The sequence below is a fragment of the Danio aesculapii genome, chromosome 10 (genome assembly GCF_903798145.1).
Source record: "Danio aesculapii chromosome 10, fDanAes4.1, whole genome shotgun sequence".
NCBI classification, from domain to species: domain Eukaryota; kingdom Metazoa; phylum Chordata; class Actinopteri; order Cypriniformes; family Danionidae; genus Danio; species Danio aesculapii.
The window spans coordinates 13282062-13298815 of NC_079444.1; the positions used below are offsets into that span (position 1 = coordinate 13282062).

The following is a 16754-nucleotide window of genomic DNA, read 5'->3' on the forward strand; positions in this document are numbered from 1 at the left end:
CCTGAGAGCCATCTACTAACATTCGTCATTGCACTGTAAGCTGACAAGTACTAATGATGAACTGTACTTTCATTATCAAATATTAATAAATACTGTTATAACTATACTGCTCATTGTTAGTTCATGTTACTAAATACATCAACTAATGGAACCTTATTGTAAAGTGTTTCCACTGAATGAATGACTGTTTGACCTTATGAATGTTTCAACTAATGAAAAAACACATTTGTCAAATACATAATGAAAAATTAGTACAAAACAGAAATGGAAGGAGATGAATGAGAAAAATGCATATTTATCGAGCGCTCAATTGGTTTAATTGATACATACTCACACTCATGTTCATTTCAAACATGCCCTTTCAATCAACAAATCCACCATTGAACTAGCACGTTTTGCTTAAGAAATCCACTTCATACAATTAACAAAACCATCTTGGAAGTACAAATACTATGATACAAATTATTGCTTTAAATGACGCAAGATGAATTTTTTGTCAATTATATAATTAAAATTGGTACCAATGAAGAATGGAAGGACGGCAATACAGCATATGCCACCTTATGCAAAAATGATTGTTTTCAAATATGGTGATATAATTTGCATACTGTATGCTCTGGGTTGCATAATCACTGAGAAATGTCGTAATAGTAATGCCGCAGTCTGGGTTCGACTACAGAAAATCCAGGTCTCTCATCTGGCCTGCAGAAATGAAACAGACAAATGTTAAATATTCCAATTTTTTTATAACAGAGTTTTAAATAAATGCTGATTAAAAGAAGCAAATTTACCGATACACTGTATCGTTATTTACGCTTCTTTGCACTAGTGAATTCCAAAATATCTTCACATTTCACATTCATATTTTGCCAATGATTTACAATTCAATTTAGGTTCAATCTGATGTTAAGCACTGTAGATTCATACACTTTTAGTATTACCAATTTAAAAAGGTATAGTAAACTTTCACTTTGCAATTTAAAGTTAATATCTAACAATTTTTACTTTTTGTATACAAGTTTTACTTTTTTTTGTTTATTTAAATATTGTCCTTTCAATAATTACATAATCACCAAGTAAAATTTGTATTACTTAATGTGATTGTGAGATTATATATATCGGAATTTTGAATTTATAAATCTCTTTGTATTCGATATTCTAAGTTTATTTCTTACAATTCCCTTTTCCTCCCTTTTTTCTGATCTAATATGGCATAATTTAACATGAAATTGTTTTACACGGTTTTTTGGCATTGAATTTACTGTGTGATAATGTTAAAGCCTTGCTTGTCCTGCTTTTATAACCCAGTAAAAACAGTGATGCTAACCCTGCTTCTGAATTACAACTGTATAATGTTGCTTCCTCAAAATTAAAAGCGATGATCAGAATGACATTATCCCATGTTTTTTTTTTTTTTTTTAACGTTGTCTTACTTGTATGTCCAGCATTTCTTCATGAGGTCGTAAATTTCAGGTGGGCAGTCAGGCGGAGCGGACATCCGCTGTCCATTTTCAATCATTTGGATGACTTCATTTCCCTTCATGCCCTACAAAAGATGAATAAACCAACATGAGCATCATTGCTATTGTACACTCACCGGCCACTTTGTTAGGTACACCTTACTAGTACCAGGTTGGACCCCCTTTTGCCTTCAGAACTGTCTTCATGGCATAGATTCAACAAGGTACTAGAAATATTCCTCAGAGATTTTGGTCCATATTGACATGATAGCATCATGCAGTTGCGTCAGATTTGTCGGCTGCACATCCATGATGCGAATCCCCTGTTCCACCACATCCCAAAAGTTCTCTATTGGATTAGGATCTGGTGGCTGTGGAGGCCATTTCAGTACAGTAAACACATTGTCATGTTCAAGAAACCAGTCTGAGATGATTTATGCTTTATGACATGGCGCGTTATCCTGTTGAAAGTAGCCATCAGAAGATGGGTACACTGTGGTCATAAAGAGATAGACATGGTCAGCAACAATACTCAGATAGGCTGTGGCGTTGACAGGATGCTCACTTGGTTCTAATATACCCAAAGTGTACCATGAAAATATACCCCACACCATTACACCACCACCACCAGCCTGAACTGTTGATACAAGGCAGGATGGATCCATGCTTACATGTTGTTGATGCCAATTTCTGACCCTATTATCCGAATGTTGCAGCAGAAATCGAGACTCAGACCAGGCAAATTTTTTCCAATCTTCTATTGTTCAATTTTGGTGAGCCTGTGCAAATTATATCCTCAGTTACCTGTTTTAGCTCACAGGAGTGGCCCTGGTGTGGTCTTCTGCTGCTGTAGCCCATCCGCCTATAGGCCTAATGTGTTGTGCATTTAGTGATGCTCTTCTGCATACCTCGATTGTAACGAGTGGCTATTTGAGTTACTGCTGCCTTTCTATCAGGTGGAACTAGTCTGGCCATTCTCCTCTGACCTCTGGCATTTGTGCCCACAGAACTGCTGCTCACTAGAAATTTTCTTTTTCAGACCATTCTCTATAAACCCTAGAGATGGTTGTGCATGAAAATCCCACTAGATCAGCAGTTTCTAAAATACTCAGACCAGCGTATCTGGCACCAACAACCATGCGCGTTCTAAATCACCTTTCTTCCCCATTCTGATGCTCGGTTTGAACTGCAGCAGATCGTCTTGACCATGTCTACATGCCTAAATGCATTGAGTTGGTGCCATGTGATTGGATGATTAGAAATTTGCGTTAATAAACAGTTGGACAGGTGTACCTAATAAAAGTTAAAAATAAATATCAACCACATTAGGGCCACATTCCTTACTATATAGTAATCACAATAGCAGCAGTACTGTTCTTTTATTTTGAAATAATACATATTTTGTACAACTTAGTATTTTGCATCGTATTGAATAAGTTTTCATTTTTCTTGATTGAATTGATTAAATATACATTTTAAGTCAGAATTATTAGCCCTCCTGAATTATTAGTCCCCGTGTTTTTTTCCCAATTTTTGTTTAACAGAGAGAAGATTTTTTTAACACATTTCTAAACATAATAGTTTAAATAACTAATTTCTAATAACTGATTTTTTAAAATCTTTGCCATGATGACTGGACGTAATATTTGACTAGACTTTTCAAAACACTTCTGTACAGCTTAAAGTGACATTTAAAGGCTTAACTGGGTTAATTAGGTTAACTAGGCAGGTTAGGGTAATTAAGCAAGTTATTGTATAATGATGGTTTATTCTGTGTAGACTATCAAAAAAAAATTGCTTAAAGGGGCTAATAATTTTGACCTTAAAATGGTTTATAAAAAATTAAAAACTGCTTTTATTCTAGCCAAAATAAACAAATAAGACTTTCTCCAGAAGAAGAAATATTATCAGAGATACTGTGAAAATGTCCTTGCTCTGTTAAACACCATTTGGGAAATATTTAAAAAAGAAAAAAAAAATTCAAAGGGGGCTAATAATTTAGACTTCAACTGTATATTCTACAATATGAATATATTTCGGTCAATATTTGACAAGATAATGTTTATTCTCTTAATCCACATAACAGAAATCAGGGGCCCTTAAAATGTTTCGTCCTTCTGAAACATATTCATAATCTATACACGTCGCCTGATCTGATACAAAATATGTCAGAAATGTTTGAAAGGATCCCTGCAGTACTGGTCAGCGTAACACACAGATTCTTCTCACCTTGTATGGTTTCTGTCCATATGAAAAAGCCTCCCACATCAGGACTCCAAAGCTCCACACGTCACTCTTTGAAGAAAACTTCAAGTAGTTCATGCACTCGGGCGCGTACCATTTCAACGGCCATTTACCATGACCTTTGGCCTGAACAGGAGTAAACAAAGAGTGGTTAGGTTTTTACTCTTACACACTGTAAATAAACCATCATGTTGCAATTTACATCAGTGAGTGGTGCCGTACATTAAAATAAAAGGCCACAACTTAACACGGAGGATGATCTCCAAATCAATATCTCCTAAACAAATTAATAATGGCTATAAAAAAATGAAATGGTTGTTAGACTGCTGCACTTTTTTGTGTTGCCAATATGCTCATATTTATATAGTTTCTCATGGTGTATGTGCACAATGTGTGCAATGTGTGTATGTTTATAACCACCTTCGAGGATAGTGGAGGTCGCTAGTCACCGGAATTGTTATTTTGGAGGTCGCAGGCTAAAAAGTTTGGGAACCCTTCCATAGAAAGACCATGTTGTGTTTCCCCAAAGTACATGTTTAGTCAGCAGTTCTTGATTAAAAATACTTTAAAATGCAGTAGAAAGGTTCCATAGATGTTTAAATGTTCTTCATGGAACCATCAATTTCCTAATCTAAAATGTACTTGAAAATACATGATTGTTGTAAGTATTTAAACCAAAATTTTGGGGAAAATGGACAAAACTAACCATTGGTTTGAATTTAAAACTAACCCAAGGGGTTGGAAGCATTGTGGTAAAGAACCAAGTTTTTATTCCATTGGACTGCGACCCCTGGGTTGTTTACCTTATATTAATGACACAGCAATAGTGTCAGATGCATCAGATTGATTTTACGGCACAATGTTAAAGTTTGACATCTTTACGCACTCACGTACATTAAAATAATAGGCCACAACCAAACATGGAGGATGATCTCCAAATCAAAATCTCCTAAACAAATTAATAATGACTTTAAAATATGATATGGTTGTTAGACTGCTGCACTTTTTTTGTTGCCAATATGCTCATGTTTATATAGTTCCTATTCACTTGAATTGTTGTTTTTGGGATTTCAAGCAAAAATGTTTAAGAATCCCATAGAAGAACCGTGTTGTGTTTCCCCAAAGTATATTTTAGTCAGCAGTTCTTAAAAATTCTTAAAAATGCAGAAGAAAGGTTCCATAGATGTAGTACATGAAAATACATTATTGTTGGTATTTAAACCAAAATTTGGGAAAAAATTGACAAAATCAACTATTGGTTTGAAATTAGAACTAAACCCTAAGAAGAATTTTTGTTGAAAGAAGCATTGTAGCAAGGAATAAACTTTTTTTTTAAATATATGAAGGGAAACGTTTTGAAAACGTACTGTACCTTGTAATAGTTCTCATCCTCCGTCAGGGCTTTAGAGAGTCCAAAGTCGCTGATTTTTGCATAATGCTGAGTGACTAAAAGCACATTCCTGGCTGCAAGATCTCTGTGAACAAAGTTGTGCTCTTCCAGATATTTCATCCCCATTGAGACCTGATGAACCAGCTCTGTGAGGTTCTTCACAGTGATGTGCCTGGAAACAAAAACGAAAAAATTACAGAAAACCATGCATCTCCTTGCTTTCCTACATATTAAATGTACTGAGAATATTTGTGTAACAGTAGAGTAACATTCTTTATTAGCAGACATTCTAAGCTTTTAGCAGAGTCATGTTTCAAGTTTTTGTGAAACGTATTTGCCGAGTTCATTTTTGGATTAATTTTAGATTGATCGTCATTGAGAAATAGTGGTGGCAGACGCTCAACCCTTTTAATTCATTATTTTACAACAAAAACATAACTTTTAATTTTTATTATGGGTGCACACAAGTATCAAAAACACTTTACAGTTTTTAAATATGTATAACACTTATCTGTATGACAAAAATAGAGGAGTATTATAAATATTGAGTTTCTTTTGACTATCAGCAGTGATACAGTAGACCTCAGAGGGTTAAAGTTATTAAACAGTAGTTTCAGTTTCAAAAGATACACGCACACATATGCTATGAAGTCGCTCATCTTCACTAAACTTGTGCTGAGATCTGATTGACCAAACTCTTGATAAAGCTAAGAATGTTGGAAATGATGTTCAGTTTCTTGCATAGGCTGATCGTTTTACCTAATAAGACCTCAGTGTATCATCAGGAGCCACAGGGATTTATTTATACTTGTATAAATGTGTGTGTGTGTATACAGTGTATATGTATATACATTTTTTTAAAACAATTTTAAGGTCAAAATTATTAGCGACTTTAGGCTATATATTTTTTCGATCGTCTACAGAACAAACCATCGTTATACAATAACTTGCCTAATTACTCTAACCTGTCTAGTTAACCAAATTAAACCTTTAAATGTCACTTCAAGCTATATAGAAGTGTCTATATAGCTATATGTACTGTAATCATGGCAAAGATAAAATAAATAATTTAATAGAAATGAGTTATTATTAAAATTATTATGTTTAGAAATGTGTGTTGAAAAAAAAACTGCTCTCCGTTAAACAGAAATTGGGGAAATAATAATTCTATGGGGCTAATAATTCCGACTTCAACTGCATGTATGTATATATTCATTCATTCATTCATTCATTTTCTTTTCGGCTTAGTCCCTTTATTAATCCAGGGTCGCCACAGCGAAACGAACCGCCAACTCATCCAGCATTTGTTTACGCAGTGGATGCTCTTCCAGCCGCAACCCATCGCTGGGAAACACATACATACATTCACACACTACGGACAATTTAGCTTGCCCAATTCACCTGTACTGCATGTCTTTGGAATGTGGGGGAAACATTGCATTTGGACTGTGGGGGATATATGTATAAATTATATATATATATATATATATATATATATATATATATATATATATATATATATATATATATATATATATATATATATATATAAAACATTAACCATTGACTGCTTTTTTAAAAATCGCCAAGAATTACAAATTTAGTTAAGAAATCTGTAATGTGCTACTGAAGAAAAAAGTCACCTACATCTTGGATGACATGAGGTTGAGTAAATTAACTGTAAATCTTTAAAAAAAAGATCTTTAGCCATCACCATATTCATGACAGCACATGATCTCAAGACTCATAATGGCCTTAATATGTACTTATACTAAAATTAATAATTTGTTGCAATGTACTTATTGTGTAAATACTTGTTTTTACATTATGCTTGATTAAATAACTGTATGTAATTACATCTGTAATTAATTTCTGTAATTACATTTTTAAATAGATTGTTGACCATCCCTAACACCTTAACCCAACCTTAAACCTATCAATACCACCAAACCTGTCCATAACCATACCCGTATCCCAAATTAAGAGCACCACAAGTGTTCTCAAATACATTATCAACACAGTAATTACATTGTATTTATTTTTTGATGCAAGTACATAGTCGTTAAGGACACTTAATATAAAGTGGGACCCATATTTGTAGCATGACGTACTTGTTCTTCTGCAGAAACTTGTGAAGCGGCCCCAGTTCAGCGAGCTCCATAACCAACATGAGGTTTTCCGCTTCACAGATGCCAATCATGCGGACTATGTATGGATTATCCAGCTGCTGCATGACGTTCGCCTCCCGCAACATCTCGTCCTTTACCGCTGCATTATCGTCATCATTCTTCAGGATCTTAACAGCAACAACCTTCTGTGTTCTGAAGTAAACATAAACCACATACACTCTTAAATGTGTCTTAAAGAAACACTCATTTATTTTAGAAAATAAAAACATTTTGAATCCGTTCAGCCAATTTTTGAGTTTGGCAGTGACACTTTTAGCTTAGCTTATCTTAGCTTAGATCGTTGAAATGGATTAGACCATTAGTATCTCCCTCAAAAAAATCAAAAAAGAAAATTAAAGCTTGACTCTTTTGTAGTTACATTGTGTACTAAGACCAACCGAAAATGAAAAGTTGCTATTTCATGGGCTGATATGTCCAGGAACTATAATTTTATCCTTGCGTAATAATCAAGTAACTTTACCGCGGTACCATGGCTGCAGCAGCATAGACTGTAAAAGATTTAGACGTAGTATCCGTGACGTCACTCATAGGTTTCTGAAGAACCCAAAAGAAGCTACTATTTTGTTCGCATGTCATCGCACCAACCTGGGGATACCAAACAAGGGCAAAGAGGCAGAGCTACAGACACCTGCTGGCATTTTGCTTAGACAGGCTTTTCTATGGGAGAAACACTTAATACTTCCTTACCTGCAACTCGTTTATGTTCTGACCACATGTGCTTGGTTATTTACTATAACAATAACGTGTTTAGACTTTTAAAAACACTGTTGTAATACATTGAGTCACTAAACATTGGTCTTATGTCATTTTTCTACGGGAGGAAAATCTGAATTACTTCTAAACACTTAAAATATAGTCTGTGTTAGTAATTGCAAGGCTAATTATGAAATCCAGGCATAAAACTGTACGACAATGTTTCAGATGACTATTATAGCCTACAGCTAATCAATCTGTCAGATTCTGGAGTGCATTTCAGGTTCAAAGAAAAATTTAAATGATAAATGATCTTAAATAAAACAAATACATTTATAGAGATGGTATATAATTAGATAATTTCACTCACCTGGGAAATGGAGGTCACGTGAATAATTTGTGAGCACAATTAAGTATACGCGGCATGCTATATCATCTGAAAATGTAAGAAATAATTCCAAAAGGCAACTGACTGTGTAAAGCCACATAATACAAAGCAAAAATGCGATGAATATGCTGAGTTCAGCGGCTAATCAGCCGGAATCAGCTGAGGTGAAGTGACTGCGATCAGCGAGACCTAGCTGCCACTCAAGTGGCCACGCCCTTAATTATGCAGACTTAATAAAACCTAATATAAAGGAAATGGATGAGTTATAAAAAAATGTACCCCCTCACAGTTGTCATGAAGGGTAATATTAGCAATAAGAACCAAAATCGTTCTATGTGCCAGGCATTAAACACCCTTTTTTCTGCTGTTATGTTGGTCATTTTAAAAGAGGGGTCAATAGAAATTTGCTCTATTATGGAGCCAGGACTAGCAGGGAGGTTCCCGCTTGTGCAGCAGGCACAACGTAATTATGCAGCGCTGTTACCTGCTGAATTCAAAAAATGTCTTTCGCTGTTTGTTCAAACTATTTATTTAAAATGAGCTGAAACAACACAATTCTTGAAAGTGTTTTTGACACATTTTATGTTTGTGTGTTCGATTGTGTGGAACCCAACATTTTCAACAGTGTGTAGTTACCCAACTAGGGGCTTTCATTTTTGGTCGGTTTTACAGTACACAATTTAACTACAGAAGAGTCAAACTTTAAATAGGAAAGTGTTTAAAACTCTTTTTAAAGATTTTGAGATGCTAATGGTCAAAGACAGTTCAATGATCTGTGCTAAGCTAAGCTAAGCTAAAATTGCTCCCGCCAGAGATCAGCTGAAGGGTTTCAAAAATAATTGTATTGTAAATGATTTGTTATCTGTGTGCAACATATGTAAGACCGGGGACCAATTGCAATCCACATGCAAATATGTGGTTGCACCCTGCCTGATCATGGTGGATTATCCACATCTTATTTGCCACAATGCTAATTTGTTCTGTGCTTTTTGCATTTGTCAATATATAGTAAGATGTTACTGTTTGTTCTTTAATCTGTGCATTGTCTGTAAATCATCAGCAGACATTTTCACACCCATCAGCCAGGTATGAATCTAGAGTCAACAGGTTAGGCTAAGGACTTTTTAAGAGGGCTAAGTAGAATGGCCTAGCAATGACCATGCCGTCGGCACTGTTTTGAAATTGTGCTCTAATTTGTTTGTTTGTTTGTTTTTAAATCTGGCCCTTGATATTCTTAATAATTACAAAAATCCTCTTGAAATGATGTTCTACATAAACTTGGTTGACTAACTTTTTCATCTGGTAAACCCCTCTCAGGACAGTGCCAAAGTTGCCTGAGCCCAGCTCTCCATCTTCCAGAGTCAGATCATTGCGGTTCACTGTGGTCGATCGCAGCTCATCGGGATCTGCATATGGACTTTCATACACCTGTGTGTCCATTGGCATAGCTGGTATGAAAACAACACAACACAGATTAAGAAGATGGAGAGAAATAATTACACCACAGTCAGGTTTAACCAAGCGGTCAAGAGTTTGAACACTCATATTCAAATTTTATTTCATCAAAACTATAGAAATTGAAATATGATTACAGTTTAGCACTTGTTAGAAAATATGTGGCTGTGGTGACAATTTAGCAAAAATGATATTACCTTTACACACCCAGTTCTCACTTCATAATGTTAATAGTGCAACAGAAACTTTCTGTTCCACTTTAAAACCCTGCCTAGATGAGATCTGTCCTCTTACCACCAGGTCAATGTTCTCTTCTCCCTCTAATCTCTGAGAGAACATTGAACAGCATTTAGGACAACAGAGAGAGAATGGTGCAAATCAAATCCCCCCTGACCTTAGTCCAGCTGGTATCATTTGCCTCCCAAATTCATCCGGCCAAAACCCTATACTACAGCAACAGAATCAACAGCACTTCAGACACCCGCAAACTATTCAAGACACTTAATACCCTGCTCTATCCTCCTCCACCACCTCATTAGCTGATGACTTGGCCTCCTCTTTTACACACAAAAAATCTCAAATTAGCAGTTTATTTCACACCACATCTATCTTAAATTTCCACCAAACAACACCCTCTGAAGATAGTTCACTCTTCCTTCTCCCTCCTCACAGAGGAAGAAGTATCTAAACGTATCCTTTCTGCCCATCCTACAACCTGCCCTGTGGAACCAATTCCCTCACACATCCTGCAGGATATTTCCCCGGCCATAGTGTTGGACCTAATACACATCATTAACACTTCACTCCACACTGGCCCTTTCCCGACTACTTTTAAGCAGGTCCAAAATTTATAAATTACAGCCCGGTCTATCACTTTCCATTTATTGCCAAAACACCGGAAAGGGTTGTTTTTAACCAAATTTCTACACTTGGTAACACTTTATTTTGATGGTCCATTTGAGTATTAGTAGACTTGTCTGCTTAATATATGTTGATATGCTCTATCAACAGATATTTAACTGACCATAAGAAACTTTGCAAGTATGTCAACTTACACTTACCTTAGCCCCAACCCTAACCCCAACCTAACAGTCTACTTATAATCTAATGAGAAATAGTTGGCATGTAGATGCAATGTAACTTAAATTCAACAAACGGACCATCAAAATAAAGTGCTGCTGGATGCAGTCCAATCAGTCTTCAAATGTGGACATTTCACTGAGACTGCACTACTTTTGGTCACTTAAGCCCTGCACTGTGCTTTCACTGGACCTGTCTGCTCATCAGATTCTACTGTCCTCTCTCTTCTCAATGAGCATCACTGGAACCCCGCTCTGCTGGTTGGACTCTTACCTCACTGGCAAATCATTCAGAGTTGCCTGTAGAGAAGAGGTATTTAAAGCTCATCAGCTAGTCATTGGGATCTGTTCCGCTCTGCCTTTTAAGATCCCATATTTCTCTCGTGAGTGGCATTCACACCTGCTATTCTCGCATAAATCCACCAGAGGAGGGCGGATGGTATCAACAAGCTTGGCCCTGCCTCTGGCCCCCCTAAATTTGGACGTGTATTTTTGTGTCAAAACGCCACGGAGAAGCCAGATCAGCCATCGGTGGCAGACTACGGAGATATGACTGAGGCCTCACTAGCACGCTCTCTCTATCAGTGATGGTGCTGCACGCATCAATTCCCTGCATTCGTCAAAAGTTAACCCCCAAATTGACACAGGTAATAAAAAGATTCAGTCATGTTCATGTTGTGAAAAACTATTAAAATGTCCACTGTTGATTATATTTGACTTCTGTTATCAATAGCGATTTTAAAACGTTTAATATAGGAACTCCTCGGCTTTGCATAGGCTATTATTAATAAGAAATTAAGTGTAAATAGTTTTATGTTAGGAAATGCAGTCTTGAAATTACAAACAGTCGGCAAGTACCGGAGAGCAGATGTAACACATTGATCAAATTTAATTTTGTGTCACGCTCATGTAAAAGTAATATTTAACTCGTTTAGTTTTGCCTTCATTCATTTTTGTTTTCAGTCACAAAGCACGAGTCTTCAACACATGATTATTTACAACACGTTTTTAAACATAATAGTTTAACTAATTTCTAATAACTACTTTTCAAAAGCACCGATTGATCAGCGCCCACCTACTTCCTTGAACTTAACTGATAGTGTTTTCAAAAGCAATCCAGAAAAGGAAAAACCTCCTGATTTTTACTGCATTTTCCAATTTTACCCCATTCTCACCCTGTTATTTACTTGTTTATTTTATATTTGGCTTTTGTTTTCCCTGCTCTCTGGAACTGTTCTTCACCAGACTCGAACCCCGTTGTCATGGTAAACTTCTCTTTTGTGTTTGTCGATGTACACAGCGAGCCAATGAGCAAACCGGTAACGGCAGGAAAGCATCCATACAAAGGTAAGAGGTCAGCTGGTTAGCGTGAAAAGAAATGGAGTCATACCGCCCTGTAGCGTTCGCTTTAAAGATGAAGTGCAGCCATACGTACTTCTGGTTGCATAATTCGCGATCTCCGGAAATCTATATAGAGCTACGTTTTCAGAATAAGCCTATATTGGATCTGTTCTAGGTCTCCTTCTATTTTCTTTTTACACCATATCCCTGGGAACCAAAAGGCCATTTGATTTCATAGCTGCATTTTTTATTTCATCCTGATGACCCATAGGTACAGTAGCTGCAAGGATTTTACACTGTCTGGAAAATATCTCAGTTCGGAATATCCCCTACAGCTCAATCTGGCAAAAACTAAAGTTCTCGTCTTCCCTGCAACTCCACACATTCAATACAATTCCACAATCCAATTGGGATCATCTACTGTTAACCCATGTAATTTGGTAAGGAATCTTAGGGAGTCGAGAAACTCATTGGTTTGAGGACAAAACACAAAAACACATTTTTGAAATACAACACCTGAACAGTGTGTCAGTGTAGGTGTGCCAGTGTATCTAAAGATCATTAAGTATCATTAAAAACAAATTGAGTGATGTGTTCAAACTTTGACGGCTAGTTTGAGGGTTGAAGCACACTAACCTGAGTCTGAGAAATTACTCTGCTTGGAATAGTCGCCTTTGCCGTTAGGTGTGATTTTATAAGGGTTTTCAGTGGGAACCTACAAGCAAAGAGCACAATTATATATCTGAAAATACACAGGTCCACATTGCAAAAGCTGAAAGGACACAGGCAGGTAATCTGAAATGCCTGCATGCATCAATGGGAAAGAAGGACAGGGTCAAACCAAACGTTCCTGTGTTCTTCATGGCACCTTGAATCAGAATTGAATGCAAAATTACATTTACTAAGATGAGTCAATGTTATGTGAATGGCAATTCATTAATACAGCATTATACATGATGTGGTCAGTGTCCATGAAGAAGAGGAGAACCTTCTTCCAAAAAGCCAAAATATAGTGTATAAATGAATAAAATAAGAAAAGAGATCTCTTGCAGATTGATAATTATGTCATTGGTACCATTAAAAAGGAGTGACAGAAAAGGAAAATGGAAATGGATGGATGATTGGGGCACCTTTTAGAAGCTGAAAAATCAACAGATATCTAATATAATCACAAATGATTGCCATATCTTTAGATAAAGATCCAGCCATTGGCTTTTTCCAAACCCTGATTTTATGCAGTTGGATAAAAAGCAGTCAACAGAAGTGAACATTTGATTTATAATAGCATATATCAACAATGTTACTGCCACTTCTGTCAAATTAATGTAAAACACACACAAGAAGAAAACTGACCCCAGTTTATTGACCAGTTTTGCATATAAAAGCAAGGTTTAAAATGACTTAAAATTATGCTCAATCTTGAGTCAATATGGTAACCAACCTTACAGATGAGGGTTTTATTATCATTTTATCGTTTTGCTTTTAGTGTTGTAGAATTAAGGTTTGGACTTCTGTTACATCTTTGCTGGAGAAAAGAAAAACATCTTAAAACTGGACTAGCTGGTATATGATTGTTGTATAATAAAAAAACTCCCATCTGTAAACAAATATTAATGTTGAAGTACTACATGTATGTTGTGTCACTAAAGAAAAAGAAAAAAAACGCTAGTGAAAATAATGTACCTTGACTTACATCATGTATCCACCTTATTTTTTAAGGGAAATGTAAGCTATTTACTATGAAAGTCTGCTTTCATAAAATAAAAAAAAATGAATTGTGGCTAATGTAAAGTTCTAAGATCTACAGTTGAAGTCCGAATTATTAGCCTCCCTGAATTATTAGCCTTTGTTTCTTTTTTTACCCAATTTCTGTTTAACAGAGAGAAGATTTTTTCGACACATTTCTTAACATAATAGTTTTAATAACTCATTTCTAATGACTAATTTATTTTATCTTTGTCGTGATGACAGTAAAAAATATTTGACTAGATATTTTTCAAGACACTTCTATACAGCTTAAAGTGACATTTAAAGGCTTAACTAGGTTAATTAGGTTAACTAGGCAAGTTATTGTATAACGATGGTTTGTTCTGTAGACTATCGAAAAAATATAGCTTAAAGGGGCTAATAATTTTGACCTTAACATGTTTTGTTGTATATTAAAAACTGCTTTTATTCTAGCTAAAATAATACAACTAAGACTTTCTCCAGAAAAAAAAATATTATCAGACATACCGTGAAAATTTTCTTGCTCTGTTAAACATAATTTGGGAAACATTTAAAAAAGAAGGGGGCTAATAATTCTGACTTCAACTGTATGCTAAGCTAAGATAAAATTGCTCCTGCCAGAAGCCGATATTGACGGAATGAATTTATAAATGGTAAACCTGAACTGTTTAACTGTAGTGGAGTTGTTAAATGTGCCTATTTTTTTTTAAAGAAGTGTTTCTTTAAGATTACATTTTGTTTAAGATTAACAGTGTGATAAGATTTTGTTTTTAGCCCATATGGTTCAAATGCCAAGCCGTAACACCAATTACAAAATTTGGAGAGTTGTTGGCAATAGAGGGATTAAGTTACACGCTCTGAACTTGGTATGGTTAATATTCCGATTGCCTTCTCCCTGTGTGCCAAATTTCATTCCACAGCAGAAGAAGCTGACGTGTATACACTCAACAGCCAGTTTATTAGGTACACCTGTCCAACTGCTTGTTAACACATATTTCTAATTAGCCAATCACATGGCAGCAACTCAATGCATTTAGGGATGTAGACATCGTCAAGATGATCTGCTGCAGTTCAAAATGCGAATCAGAATGGGGAAGAAAGGTGATTTAAGGGACTTTGAACATGGCATGGTTGTTGATGCCAGACGGGCTGGTCTGAGTATTTTAGAAACTGCTGATCTACTGGAATTTGGATCTCGTTTCACATGTTATAGCACATAATTCATAGCGCAGTGACGCAATCCGCATTTTCTCCGGAATTTCATCTAATTCCGGGTGATTCATTTTTAATTTGTCGACTTTAACTGCAGTCTGGCAGTCTCACTTTCATTTGGGAACATTTCATGCATGCCTCCTGTGAAAAAAATGAGATATTGGATGGAATTATGAACTGCTGGAAGAGTGTTGTTTTAATGGAAGTTCATACTGCACGCTGAATGGAAGAAAGAAAAATCTGCAATTTTTACGATGCAGGTCTATGTGGTCTTCACTGACTCGAAAGGTACAAAGCATAGTCTCAAACAGCCCTGTGTGTGTGTGTGTGTGTGTGTGTGTGTGTGTGTGTGTGTGTGGACTATCCTGACGCAAAATATGCCGAAAAGTCCTACATGACAGTAATAGTTTGATTAAGGTGTTTACATATCTGTACTGCACTTCAATAATGCGACTAAAATCGGCATACTCCACGTCTTAATTCCATTTCTCTTTAGTTCAACTATATCCTTAATCGCATTCAATCAATCAAAAATTGCTGTTTACATGGTAGACTCTTAATCAGAGTATTGCCTTAATCGCATTAAAATCAGATTATTGGTGTCCATGTAAATGTACTCAGTATACCCATCTTCTGATGGCTACTTCCAGCAGGATAACGCGCCATGCCATAAAGCAGGAATCATCTCAGACTGGTTTCATGACAATGAGTTCTCTGTACTTAAATGGCCTCCACAGTCACCAGATCTCAGTCCAATAGAGCATCTTTGGGATGTGGTAAAACGGGCCAATCGCATCATGGATGTGCAGCCGACAAATCTGCAGCAACTGCTTGATGTTCATTCATTCATTTTCTTTTCGGCTTAGTCCCTTTATTAATCTGGGGTCGCCACAGCGGAATGACCCACCAACTTATCCAGTTTATGTTTTATGCAGCGCATGCCCTTCCAGCTCCCATCTCTGGGAGACATCTATACTTGCTCATACACTACGGACAATTTAGCCTACCCAATTCACCTACCGCATATCTTTGGACTGTGGGGGAAACCGGAGTACCCGGAGGAAACCCACGCGAACGCGGGGAGAACATGCAAACTCCACACAGAAACGCCAACTGACCCAGCCGAGGCTCAAACCAGCGACCTTCTTGCTGTGAGGTGACAGCACTACCTTCTGTGCCACCGCGTTGCCCCTGCTTGATGTTATCATGTCAATGTGGACCAAAATCTCAGGAATATTTCCAGTACCTCGTTGAATCTATGCCACGAAGGATTAAGGCAGTTCTAAAGGCAAAAGGGGTCCAACCCGGTACTAGGTGTACCTAATAAAGTGGCCAGTGAGTGTGTATGAAAATTTTACACAAATATGAAAAAGAAGAACACATACTAATGATACAATAGGTGCTTATGTATCTTTGGTGCTTGGCTCCTAATAATTCAAATAAACAGATTGCTGTTCATGAACAGCTAAAACAAATGGAAGCGACTAAGGTAAAATCAAACATTATAGGTAAAAAAATCATCAAGGTAAAAATGCCTGTATGATTGAGACTAGAAATAAGGTGGATAGGCAATCA

The 16754-nt window shown here is 36.4% G+C and overlaps 1 protein-coding gene across 2 annotated transcripts in view; it reads right to left on the minus strand.

Annotated features, from left to right (window-relative positions):
* Positions 1-331: 331 nt before the first annotated feature.
* The window catches only part of syk (spleen tyrosine kinase), a 54846-nt gene continuing 38423 nt past the window's right edge, over positions 332-16754 (minus strand). For both annotated transcript variants that reach the window (XM_056467034.1, XM_056467033.1), the window contains 7 exons: positions 12876-12954; positions 9656-9812; positions 7206-7415; positions 5077-5266; positions 3690-3830; positions 1434-1546; positions 332-702 (listed from right to left, as the gene is read on the minus strand). In XM_056467034.1, coding sequence (XP_056323009.1) covers positions 630-702; positions 1434-1546; positions 3690-3830; positions 5077-5266; positions 7206-7415; positions 9656-9812; positions 12876-12954 — 963 coding nt within the window. In that variant the 3' untranslated portion in view covers positions 332-629. The remainder of the gene's footprint in view (positions 703-1433; positions 1547-3689; positions 3831-5076; positions 5267-7205; positions 7416-9655; positions 9813-12875; positions 12955-16754) is intronic.